The sequence below is a fragment of the Rhipicephalus sanguineus genome, chromosome 11 (assembly GCF_013339695.2).
Source record: "Rhipicephalus sanguineus isolate Rsan-2018 chromosome 11, BIME_Rsan_1.4, whole genome shotgun sequence".
In the NCBI taxonomy this organism is placed as follows: domain Eukaryota; kingdom Metazoa; phylum Arthropoda; class Arachnida; order Ixodida; family Ixodidae; genus Rhipicephalus; species Rhipicephalus sanguineus.
In genome coordinates, this window is record NC_051186.1 from 30,521,879 (window position 1) to 30,534,381 (window position 12,503).

Sequence of the window (12,503 nt, forward strand, 5' to 3'; positions counted from 1 at the left end):
TGTGCTGTTGGATTGTACTGTGCCCTTTTTATTTTTATTTTTTTAGTATTGTATATTTCATTTGCTTAGTGCGAATGAGTAGTCAGTGCCGTGATAAAGGCACCAACATATCCTATTCATCATTTCAGTTATAATAATAAAAGATGTTAACATATCAGTAGAGCTAATGGTGTTATCAACGGCCGTGTACTGAGGTCATTACAACACATTTGACGCGTTTTCGAGCGTCGCTGCTTCTGCGTGTGAGCAAAATTTTTGTGACGACAGTCGCTGATACAGCGTCACTGTCTATAGCTGCCAATTAAACCTAACCAACCTGTCATCGACGTTCTGCGCCTGAGCAGCCGCAAACATCAGTGGCGTTATATTAGTGAGCGCGACATCGCGGTTTCGATTCTTGGTCGCAGTTGCCGTACTTCTATATACGAGGTGGAAGAATGCAAGAACGTTGGCGTAACCGGCTTCTGGTTCGTTTTAGAATTCCATATGTAGTCGATATTGTAGCTGTCCTGCGTAGATAAGTACATGTGCTTATTGATCGATGGTCGTTCCTTAGGAAAATCATAATGACGATGATGATACTAGCACTACTAGCGTCTACCCCCTCAGAGAAGATCGCCTATAATTGGGCGCATACGACTTTAGAAATCTAAATTTATGCTAGAATGTTCAAAAATGATTAGACTGAGTAGCTTTTGCCTATTATTAGTGAATGATAATATTATTAATAAATGTATTGATTAAGCACTTAAAAGATATCGTGGAAATGGATGCTGCCTTAAGCACCCTCTTCGTCTTCATTCTTGGTACCCTCGTGTTAATTGTGGTGAGAATGACCCGCAAATATTTATACCGAATTCTGCGCTGCTGCGTTCCATAGTTCCGTGTTGGTTAGATACAGTAAACTAATAGATTAAAATAGTTAGTGTAGTACTGACTATTTATTGTATTTGATGTAATGACTGTCCCAGAGATTGTCTACGACATACAACACTGCCATGCGTCTGGAAACGTTGTGCTTGTAATTTGCTCTAAAAAAGCATAAAAAGGGGTGGCACACTTCGTCAGTTCATGATTTACAACTACAGAGAAGACAGGAAAAAAAACGATCATCAGTGTTCATAAGCACATGTTCACTCTTAAAATCAGCCACAGATAATATTTATGCTTATACTCTCTAGTATAGCTCAAATACCGCATCTATGAGCAGTAATTTTCAAAGAGCAGAAAATTTTCCAGCGTCATCAATAACATAGAGAAGGGGAGTTGCCGAAGCTCTCTTTATTCCAATTTTTAAGTCAAGTCCGATAGAGCTTCGCTGTTTCTAACAGAATTTTCACATCAATAAGCAATCTACCTGCAAAGTACAATTAAACGTTTCTGAATAGATGAGCAGCGCCCTCGCCTCTGGCTGCTCAGTTTAAGTCTGTTCTAACCAATACTGAACTAACCCACGGTTTATCGACTAAATACTATGGAAGAGCGAGAAGCGTACGCACCTGTCCTTGTGCAGTTTCGTCGTGACGAGATCCAACGCTGCTATTAAAACCACTACGCTGGGATCCATCTCCCGCCACAATGTACAGCAACCAGAGGCTGCTGTTTGTGAACTTCCTCTATGTACTGACCCTCGTGCGTATTGCCACTCCATTAAAAAAAATCCTTTAAAAAGACAGTTCACGGTCGACCGTGCTTTCACCCTCGGGAAGCTCCACGTGTGGCAGGGGAGCATCAATCTCAGTTTAATAAAAAGAAATGGCCGATGACTGGTGTGTGTCAGGACCCTCCGCTAACACATGTCGTCTCTGAGCAGCTTGTGGCTGCGTTTGTTTGGAAGAACACGACGGCTAGTGTGCCAGGATCTACATCGATTTTTTTTTTTTGCCGCTGGAGTTGTTTTAGAGAAATTTCCTTTTTTAAGACCAGAGCCTTATATGTCTCATGCGAACATGACCTTGAGCGAAAATCAGGCGTCGGCTCGAAATTGTACGAAAAGTCACATGACAACCTGTGTGCCTCTTGGCGCGAGCTGTGCGATCCCTTCGTCTTTGATCGAGGCGTTCGCGTGGCTAAAAGAACAAAAAAAAAAAAGCTGCATTCGTGGTATATAAAAAGCACAATAGGCTACCCGCACCTGGTGGCTTTCGCCCTTGAACAGTCTTTAGCGAATGCATAAGGGACCCTGCGAGTACCTTTGTTTCCGTATAGTTTAGTGGATACCAATGTTGAAAATTGGGCACGTTGTTTTGTCCACGACCTACTGTACTCCTGACCTGCCCAGATATCGGGCGTCCTATGGGAGCGCGCGTCCCCGCTCTCGTTCAACCGCTTGCCGTAGGTGGCGCTTCCTATAACCTGTTCGTCTGCTACTCTGCGACCGTTTGGACGGCGCTGGAGTAAGAACGCCTGTATTATGTGACGAACTGCCGGCATTATGTGACTGTTTCTGCAAACTTAGACCGAGGGTCAAGTAAGCTATTCTCTGCGGTTAAGTATTTACTGCACACTGGTTGACTAACGTGAGAAGCCGTAGACTTGCATAGTGTAGGACGGCTGTGTCCTTTTAAATGCAAAAAAAGTTCTAATTAACTTTCCGTATTTTTATTTCCGAAGTATTTTGCATTTATGAATAATAATTACATGATATGAGCGCTCTGTGCTGGCGAAACATCATCACGAGTGTTAAAGCTGACGTCAGCGAACAGGTGCTGACTAGCGCCACAACGCTCGTAGGTTACATCCCTAGCGGCAGAGGGTATGAACTAGAACGTGGGCGCTGGAGAGGGGACATCTGGGCAGGTCAGGAGTATAGTAGGTCGTGGTTTTGTCATTTTTTAACTTAAACAGCGCAGGGAAATAAAGAAAGGTCTCCTGCACAAAATAAAATTGTTTAGTTGCATGCAGAGGCACATATATGTAGGTCAGGTAAGAAACACCTTAAGCTAGATGTACACAACTTGCATTACGATAGTGCAAAACGTGAGCTTATTAAACAGAAAGAGGAGCAACTGGCTGGAAGGCTTCCGTAGTTGCTGGTTGTTAGGCGTATTTCTCATAACAATACTTCTAGTTCTCATACTTGCCACGCACAATAACTTTCGCCAACCTCTTCGTTACCCGTAAAGAATACGCGGAGCCCAGCACTACATTGCACCCTGCGAGATGATTTCCCACGATGCTCTACGCGTCCATCTTCTTCGCCTCGAGTTTTTCTCGCCTCTTCCGAACGCTCTCCTATTAATACTTTTTTTTTTTCCATCGTTGTTCTCCAGCGTTTCGGATTCCACCCCGGCAGCCGACCGAGAAGGCATCTCTGCCGTTCGGTCGTGATGCGAACTTCACTGACGCACTTTCCGTCATTCGCCGCGCCGTCTCTTCCCTTCATTTCGTTTTTCCTCCTCGCCCACTTTGCTATGTCGTTCTGTGTTTCTTTGTCTCGTCGCTCATTGGAGCACTTATTATTCCCGTCCACGGCTCTTGAACGGCCGGTCACGTCGCCTTGCCGCACTCACGATTGCTTTTGCCACTCTCCTCCTCTCCCTCTATCTCCTTTGTCTCCCCGCTGTTTACTTGCATTTTTTATCGAGACGCCGGTACTGGAACCTGACGAAGAGCAAAGAAAGACAAAGGAAAAGCCGCTGTTGGAAAGGGGAGCGCGTTGTCTAGCCTGGTAAGGCGAGGACGGAGGACAACGAAGCGCGTAAAAAGCAAAATAACGAAACAAAAAGGGGACAGCTGGAGGAAGGGTATAGAGGCGGGGGGGAAAAGAAGTCACGTCCCTTTTCTATTTCCGCTTCCGGGACGGGAAAAAAGGACGGAACGAGGTGGCAGCAGGCGGTTGTGGGGGAGTTCTCGAAGAGGCACAGAGAAGGCGCGAAGTAGGACCACCAGTGCCTTTCGCCCCCGTCGACCCTCCTTATTTAGGGAAAAGTGAGGGGGTAGAGAGTTACTACGCGTAGGTGTTCCCTCTCTCCCTCATCCCTATACGAGGAGCCTCGTCAACTCGTTTCCTCTCAGCGGAGTTGCCAAGTACGGCAGCAGTTTAGTAGTGGCGCTTGCAAGGGGGTGATTGTCGAAGGTGGGGAGAAGGTGGTGGCACCGAGAGGGGAGGGCTTCGGCACTCGGTTGGGTACCGGCGGCCCAAGCCACGGCTCGTTCCGCCTTATTATCGCCTGATTTGGAAGCGCCCGCGCTGGGCAAATTTATCGGTCGGGTTGTTTTTCTGCCTGCTCCGCTGCAGACTGCGCTCCCTGGGCTCTCCGCTTGGTTCTGTACAGCACGCCATGCGCACGCTCACTCAGCGGCTTCAGCGAAGGTGGTCATCGAATGGCCTCACTCTACTCGACGCTTGGCGAAGGAGGGCTTCTCAAAACGCCAGCTCGCGATGAGGATGGACTGGGTAGCTTGAGAGCTTGGTGACAGAGGCTAGCAGACGACAACCGTAAAGCTATATGCTTTCAGTTCAGCTTTTTGGAAAGGCCGATTGGGAAGGCTGTTGTGGTATGTCTTGTAGAGTGACGTCTGGGATATGAGCACCTGTGGCAGAATACTAAAATAGGAAAGCCACGTTGTTTTCTATTTGAGGAACAATAGTAAAAAGAAGAGAGAGAGAGAAAAGAACATTCCGGTTTGAGAATCCAAATGCAGGAGCCAATGCTAAACAGGGACTGACGGATTGAGCTTACGCCAAAGCTAGCGCCCTCACATGGGAACGTGAATAACTTTGCGCCGGTCACTGACAAGAAAATAAATAACTGTTAAGATTAAGCTATGGTAGCCCAGTTATTCCTTTTGAGTGGTGTCCTTTTCTATAATTGTTATTGCTTCATCTCCTGTATTCTGTCTTGCTTTCTGAGCCAGACGTGAGATTACTGCTAACTTCATTAACTTTGCGCTAAGGTACTCCGTTATGATTACCCGTTTTATAGCATGCCTTTCCCTCATTCCTTTCTCCTCTCTCACTTGTATTTTACTATGCAGAATAACGGATAGGTGGTCGAGGTGCATTGGTTAGGTAATGACGCTTCGTTAATTTGCTTTGGAGCATGGCGCTCGTGTGTCTATATGGAAAGCTGTGGACATTCACTGGCAACTTAACCCATGTTATGACGGAGATTGCTTGTTCTTTGACGAAAAAGCATCACCGAAAGTGGGTGCAGAGCTAATCTGTAAAACTGTCGGGCATCCGCTTCAGCCCTTACTGCACACAACTGTTATGAGACAGATCGCGTGTTCGTTCTTGATTCTCTAGGAACGGGGAGAAACTGTTCGGGAGCCTCGGACCCTTGCGAGGGGTTTTTAGGGAAAGGTGTAAAGGCAAGTTAACGCTGCGCGGGAACACAATCAGTAGCGGGAAAAGGTAGCCAATTGCGGGTAAAAGGACCTTCAAGGCGTGTCGACGAATGCTTCTCGGCGCACCGCTGGCCTTCGCAGGCGTTTCTTTCCCTCAGATTTTGGGCCTGTTATTTGCCATATAGCTCCATCCTATGCCTGCATCATGACGGCAGCGGGAGTTTACTGAAACCCTGCTGTTGTTCGGTAATGCTAAACTACTAGTGAATTAGTTGATTATGAGTTTAATGGCGGCCTCAAGCTCACCGAAATGTCAATATCTTCGCGCTCGAACAGCGTGATAAGGGCGATAGACAAATACATCGTGTTGTCCATATCGTTGCCCATCGTCCATTTCACGTCGTCTTAATGTGAATATGTTTACCAGCCAACTCATCCGGCTTGGTCTTAGCACTAATAGCGTTGATGTTGAATAAATCGAATGTGACATTGAAGCAAGCATATATTATTTGGCGTTTAGAGGAGTTGTTAACTGTAGAGCTTCCCTATAGCAGACGACGTGCTGTTACAACTGCGGCGGCGATTCTTTCAGCCGTGTTGCGTACGTCGCGCCCACCTTGCTACATAGCAAGAACGAAAACAACAACAACGAAAGACCAGCTGTTACTCTTAATGGTGAGTCCTGACTTGCCACGTATGCGACTCTCCTTAAAGACACACGTTAACTCCCTTTTGGAGAGTCGCGCCTTCCACGACTCTCCGAAGGGAGTATAATGATCTGCAAAAGAGAGCTAACGTGTATCTTCAAAGCTAGTCATTTATATGGCAAGTTAGAACTCGCCAACTAGAGTAACATGCAATATATATTTTTTTCTCAGAGTGTAGGACAAGGCTAATGAGAAAGGTAATCGTGGACCTTTTCCTGTTGAACGTAAATGGCTTCACTCACTCACCTAAAGCAGGATCTAACATCCTTTCTTTCCCTTAAAGGGAAGAGGGGGTGGAGGGCTTAGCACCTGCACTAACATTCCCACCGCCCGGGCTCGCGTAGATCTCGTTTCCGGGTCGCCGGAAGCGTGGGGAGACCTCTCCCCAGCCCGGCGGTGGTGGCCCGTTATTATTTCCCGAACCCCTTTGGGAACCTAGCTCCCCCCTCCCCTTCTTTGGCTAGCGGGCGTTATCCCGGTGGCATGTTTCCTTTTCGAGCGGCTGGCTCTTCCAAAACGCTGCTGTGCATAGGTGGAGGGATCCCTAACCTAGTCGAGCGCTGATTTGGGCTATTCTTTCTGCGCACGTCCTTGCGTATAGCTCTGCAGGGGTGCTATTGTTACGCCGCTCTCGGCACTCCCCGCAACCCCGTTCTTGTCACATGGGGCTAATAACAGATATTGCCGCTCCGCTCTAGATCCGGACCTTTCTTTGTATGTATATCCCCAATTCAGGACCCGCTACGTGTTCTGCGAAGGAATCTGGCGAGAACAGGTGGCCGTAGTATTTTGAAAACAGTTACGGTGTCATGTTGTCTAGGACTTTTGAAAACCGAATGGTTTGAAAATTATTTCAGGATTTAGTACAGATACGAATATCAAGTCGGAACACGTCTTTTTCTTTTTTCTTTTTTTTTTTGCTTTATCGAGCAGAATCGTAAAAGAGAACGTTACAAGAGAAACCGAAGTAAACCGAAGTTCACTGTGCAGTAGTGTGGGCGATCCTTGCCACAGATTATATTGCTGGCGCTATTTAAAGAGCGCCAGCAATATCATTATTAGCGGGGATTTCATCATGCTTTTTTTCATCAGGGGCATGTCTTGTACAAGTAACGATTTTAGGGGCGAAGCTCCTTAAAGCGGCACCCGTTCGTCCCTCGTAGTTGTCGTAGTCGTAGTGCGTAACCAGTCGTAACGCTAGTACCAGATCTTGACCTCCAAGGTGGTGCCGGTGGGAGATTTTTCCTGTGCGTTGTTGAACAATAAAAAATTCGCAGCGTGCGCGTTAACTAAAAGCCGAATTCTTCTGTCTCTCATTCCCCATTAGCAGCCATTGGCATGTTCCAGTAGGAAACGTTAGTAGAAGTAGAAGTGTAAGTGTTAGCTAAAAGCCGACTTCTTCTGTCTCTCATTCCCATTAGCAGCCATTGTTTACCTCCAAGGTAGTGCCTGGTGAGATTTCTCCTGTGCGTGATTAAACAATAAAAATTTTGTTCAAAACGCCGTTGATTGATGAAATAAACCAACGAAAGACGCCAGATGTTTTCTAAAAGAAAAACGAAAGAACGCCAGATGTTTCTAAAGCAAAACGAAAAGACGCCAGCTGCTTAACGAAAGACGTCAGATGTTTTCTAAAGCAATGGTTTTCTAAACAATGAAAATTCACAGCGTACATGTAAAATTAAAGTGAGCTGCAAGTCGTTATAACTCATCGAACCTTTAGTATAAACGCGCCCGATTTCACGTCGGTGATGATGTACTGGGCAGAATTCACGGAAGATTCACGGTTTACCGATGAACCTCCGCAGCTTCACCCACTCATCATCATTCACTCCGTGGATATGCTGTGATTTTTATATATACGCTGGGGGCTTGGTATCTTTTTTTTCTATTTATATTATCTGGAGGCGCGCCCGAGATAGTGCGGGCTTTTCTTAGAGCAACCTGTATGTTTTGAAACTAGAAAATAAGGTTGTTATTTTTACTTGCGTCAATTTTTCTTGTTGTATTTGCATGCACTTTTGCCCTAGCATGCCTGGTATGCACAGACTTCAGGAAATATATGGAAAATGCGATATTTAATATGATTTCGCTCTTATAAAGGGGATTCCAAACAAGTTGAAAGTAATAGATTGCGACATGAAAAGCGAGAACAATATTATTCGTAGTTTGTACGAGTGCACGTTTCTTGGTATCAGATAAACGCGAGCCTCTACCGTACACACTATTTCGTCCCAAATTGCAGCATTACATCTTCTGGGACTGGCACCATACCGAAACACTCGATGCACGGTCTACTACGCGCTGTTGTTTCTGCACGTTTCTGTTTCCGTGCGCAACGTGACCGCACTCACACTCACAGCACTGTTAGAGCTGACCGTCACGAGTATGAATATGGAGTGTCGCACAAGGTCGTTTATTGCATTATATTTCCGCCCCCTGTGTGGCGCCATCTTCTTGGGTGAAATATGTTGGGTGCAAAAGCTTGCTTACAGAATTCGCAGATTGTCTCTAGGACTAACGGTGACAAACATTATCATATAAAACTTTTTTTTCGGACCCAGCAGTGTCATACAGGTATCTCTCACCGATATTAAACAAAAAAAAAAAGAGGGGGGGGGGGGGGCGAACAATGTACTGCTACCTTCGCAAAAGTGAGCTTCTGCAAAGCGTGGCAGTCGATCCACATGTTGTCTCTATTGTACTCATTCACAATAAATGTGACCTGTCCGAGGCAGAAGGAATTCAGCTGAGAAAGAAAACAAGAACGTCAGAAAATTACGGCTATTTGTTCTGTTTGTACGTTTTTCTTCACGAACTTTCTCGCCGCCCCATTATTTGAGACACCGCCGAATGGTTCTCATAATGACATTAACGAAAGCACCGCCACGGACATTAAGGAACACTAAATGAAAAAGGCGTCACGCTCAAATCGGGGCAGTTTATCGCCTCGGCACAAACACACCGCACTGCCGGAGCGCACGTCACGGCCTAGAGATCCCAAAAACAAGAGGCTGTGATCCCCGGGCCACCTCGACACCCCCCCCCACCCCCTCGCACCCTTTATTCTTCCCTTCCGAGCTCCGGGTCCGTACTCCGGGGCGTGTCCCGGGCGAAGCTCGCAAGACTCCCCAAGACCGGCGAATGGGTGGATCCCCAGGCACCCCTTTCTCTCCACCAAATCGCCTCTCTCTTGCGCTATTCCTCTCACGCACGCGCGTCCAACACGGTTGCTTTTACCGCGCGCGCTGCGCTCTCTCTCTTCCACGTGACGTCAGCGACTAGGAGGCCGGGACGTGAGCCACGGGCCAAGAATACCAAAGGGGGGCCGCGGCTCGAGGAGCACGCCCCAAGTCCTTCGTCCGCCGCATGGGGTCTCGCCCACTGCCTGGCTTCTCGCTGGGAATATAGGGACGCAAGGGGGAAAGGGAAGCTGGGGAGATTGAGGGAATTGGGGAAAGGAGGAGGCCGGGAGAGGAAGGGCGCCGCCGGACGGCGGGCTTTCCCGCATCGCGCTGGAGTCGAACGGCGCAGCAGCGTGCGCGCGCGTGATCGCTGCGGGGAGGAAGCAGGTCGCGCCGCCTCGCTCGGATTAGCCTCGCGCGCCGCGCTTTCGTGGCAAGGAAAGGAGCCGGCGCCTCGCTTGGAGTCTCAGCTCACGTCGGCCGTTCGTGCAGCGGGCCTGACCACCGGACGGGACGGACGTGGTTCGCGGCGCCGAGTACCTTCTTCTCTTCTCTCCGCTGACGTGCGAGTCTCGGTCGGCACGCGTCTGTGTGTGTGTGTGGCGCGAGTTGCGGTGGTGGCCTTGGTGGCTTTCGTCCGCGGGAGCACGTACGGCTTTCCACGTTTCGTCGCAGCGGGAAGGGGGGAGGCCAGTCACGCTACTGGAGACGGGTGCGGAATCGCCGATTCGCTCGGTCGTCAGTGGGGTTTCTCGTGCGCACTCGGAGGCTCTGTCCCAGCGAGGGAGGGGGGTCGTCTCTTTCTAGCCCCCGGACGACGACGTCGTCGTCGCCGGCGTCGTGGCCGCGCGCCGTCTAACGCGACGTCACGTAGTGGACGTCGCGACGCCCCGTCACGTCCTCGCTCCGTGCGCGTGCGGTGGCGAGACGGCCACCTCTTTGCGACGCCAGGTCTCGTTTGCAGGTTTTCTCCCGTCAGCCGCGCACTCCCCATCCCCATTCCTCGGTTTACTTATTATTTTTTTACACTTTTGTTTATGCAGTTTCGCTTCTTTCTCTTTAGCTGTCTCGTCCGAGTTTACGTTTTGGATTCCGATCCTGACTCCGTGACGCCATTCGGTTGGGGAAAGCCCTCGTTAACGCGGAAGTCCTCTCAGACTGTATAGGTCTTTGCACCCCCGGTCTCTTATCACGTTTCACTATCGAGCATTTTTTCTTCTTGTTACTTTAATCTTCTGTAGCTCGACGTGTGGTAACCGTTTTAGCTTTATCGCTCGTTGCTTGTTCGCGCGAGGCCTGTTCACGTGATCACTTTAAATACTGTTTCCAGTTAGTGTACGTAGTGTTTGTTGTTTTTTTAGTAGTTATCGCTGACCGAGGTTCTAGTTCTAAGGTCAGGCTCGTAGGTCCCAATATTGCCCTTAAGCTGAAATACTCTAGTCACTGTTTGTGCGGTAGATTGTTGTTTCGGTAATATTCGTGCGCTTGGAGAATAAAGACGTGCTCCGTAGTGCGTTAACTTTTGTCGATATTTTGACGATGTTCGTGAGCTGCTCGTGAACACTTGTTCGTACGCTGATTTCGTGTCTGTAACACGCGGAAGTCGGCGCTTTTATCGTGGATCCCGGGCACTTGATTGTTTCCCGACTTCGTTCCCGTGAACTGAATATTGGAAAGAAGGCGACGCTGGTCTGCTTTCGGCTTCTCGAATGTCTTCGCTGCGAGAACTGTGACAGCGAGTAAACATACTGCGTACGTGAATTTCGCGTTACTCGGGTAACAGAAAGCGAGAGAGGAAAAGAACGCCTCTCTAGCGAGTCAACGTCGCGTCCGTGGGTGTGTGCGCGTGTGAAGAAAATCGACAAGGAAGCGACATCCGAGCCCCAGCGATGCTGATGCTTCGGCCCCAGCCCCACCCGGCCGCCGACATGGGCTACCACCACCACCAGGCCGCTGCTGCCGCTGCCGCTGCGGCTGCCGTGGATGCGGCGGGCCCTTACGGCCATTCGTGGACGGTGCCGAGCTGGTAGGCTATTATTTGTGCTGCATGTACCCGCCCTCTTTACTGACCTGCCTGCGCAGTACTGAGTAGAGAGAGAACAAAAGTGATACACTATAGGTTGAAGCATCGTCGAACAGGGAATGTCGCTTAAAGGGCCCCTAAACCACTCCGAGTTCAAAGGCTAGAGAGTGGTATCTTTCTCGCCTTTACTGCCCTTCCTACAAGCGCTCCCTCCTCCTCCCCACTTATTTCATCATGAAACACGTGGACAATGTGAACACTAAGCGTTGAGCCTATCAGGATTTCGCGCTTTTCGGCTACGCGCTCTTATCTCCGCTTGCGCAGTCGAAAACGTAATAAGTGAAGTGAAATTAGTTGATCGCGCACGATAGTCCTACGAGACAAGGCAGAGCGGGCCTGCGACTGCATGGCAAAGCAGAGTAGGAAACGATCAGTCATAACTGATGTCTCTCGTATATGGACCAATCGAGAGCTTGTTTCCTCATGACGTCACGTCAACTAACTGCTGACTTCACGGACTGTGTCGAAAAGAATGGAAACGCCAGGAGAGAATAACGCACTCGTTCTTGGTATTTTCAGACGTTGTTTAGGGGCCCTTTAAGCCAACGTTTCAACAAGGGTAGTTGTCTACATCAGAATACGCAGCAGCTGATTTCCTTCAAGTGCAAAGAACACTCCGGACATACACATGCAGTGTAGATTTTTCTTTGCTCTTTACTTGCAGTATGTCGTGTCAACAAAGCCGAACTTACATTTCGCGTCCCCATTTGGCGCCCTGACAAAGACCTTTGTCGAGACGTTGGCTTCAGCGACATTGTTAGCTCGGCCATTCCTCATTATTTTGAACCTTCTACTTCCCCCGAACTTCTGTCTTGTTTGGATTTATGTTGAGTCTTGTTTTTTAGCGCCGCAATTTAGAGAAGCAAAAAAGAAGAAATGAAAGATTTGGTGCATGATGTGACGTCTCCTCATTCCCCCATATTTTATTTGTGTCACTTTTTGTGCTAGAAAACCAAATCTCAACACCGAGTCAAACAAGAAATCCTGAAATGACGACTCGAGGCATAGGAGGGGAAGTATCAAAAAAAAAAAAAGAAGAAAGAAAGAAAGAGTGTAAATGCAGTTATGTAGGCTCAATGGGAAAACATCACGTGCGAATTACCGTGGTGGTTTCTATATGTTAGACGTTTGCTTGATCCCTCCCCCCGTTTTGTTGTATATTTTACTGCCTATGTCATGCGGCAAATCCAACGATAATAATAATAATAATATCTGGGGTTCAACGTCCCAAAACCA

The 12,503-nt window shown here is 48.3% G+C and overlaps 1 protein-coding gene across 4 annotated transcripts in view; it reads left to right on the forward strand.

The window, feature by feature from the left end:
• The window catches only part of LOC119373214 (protein trachealess), a 380,134-nt gene that overhangs the window by 294,096 nt on the left and 73,535 nt on the right, over positions 1-12,503 (forward strand). Inside the window, exon 1 of one of the 4 annotated variants that reach the window (XM_049410905.1) lies at positions 11,068-11,210. The exons of the other annotated variants lie outside the window; for them this stretch is intronic. Coding sequence (XP_049266862.1) covers positions 11,074-11,210 — 137 coding nt within the window. The 5' untranslated portion in view covers positions 11,068-11,073. Of the gene's footprint in view, positions 1-11,067; positions 11,211-12,503 lie in introns of those variants that run through there. 4 annotated transcript variants of the gene reach the window in all.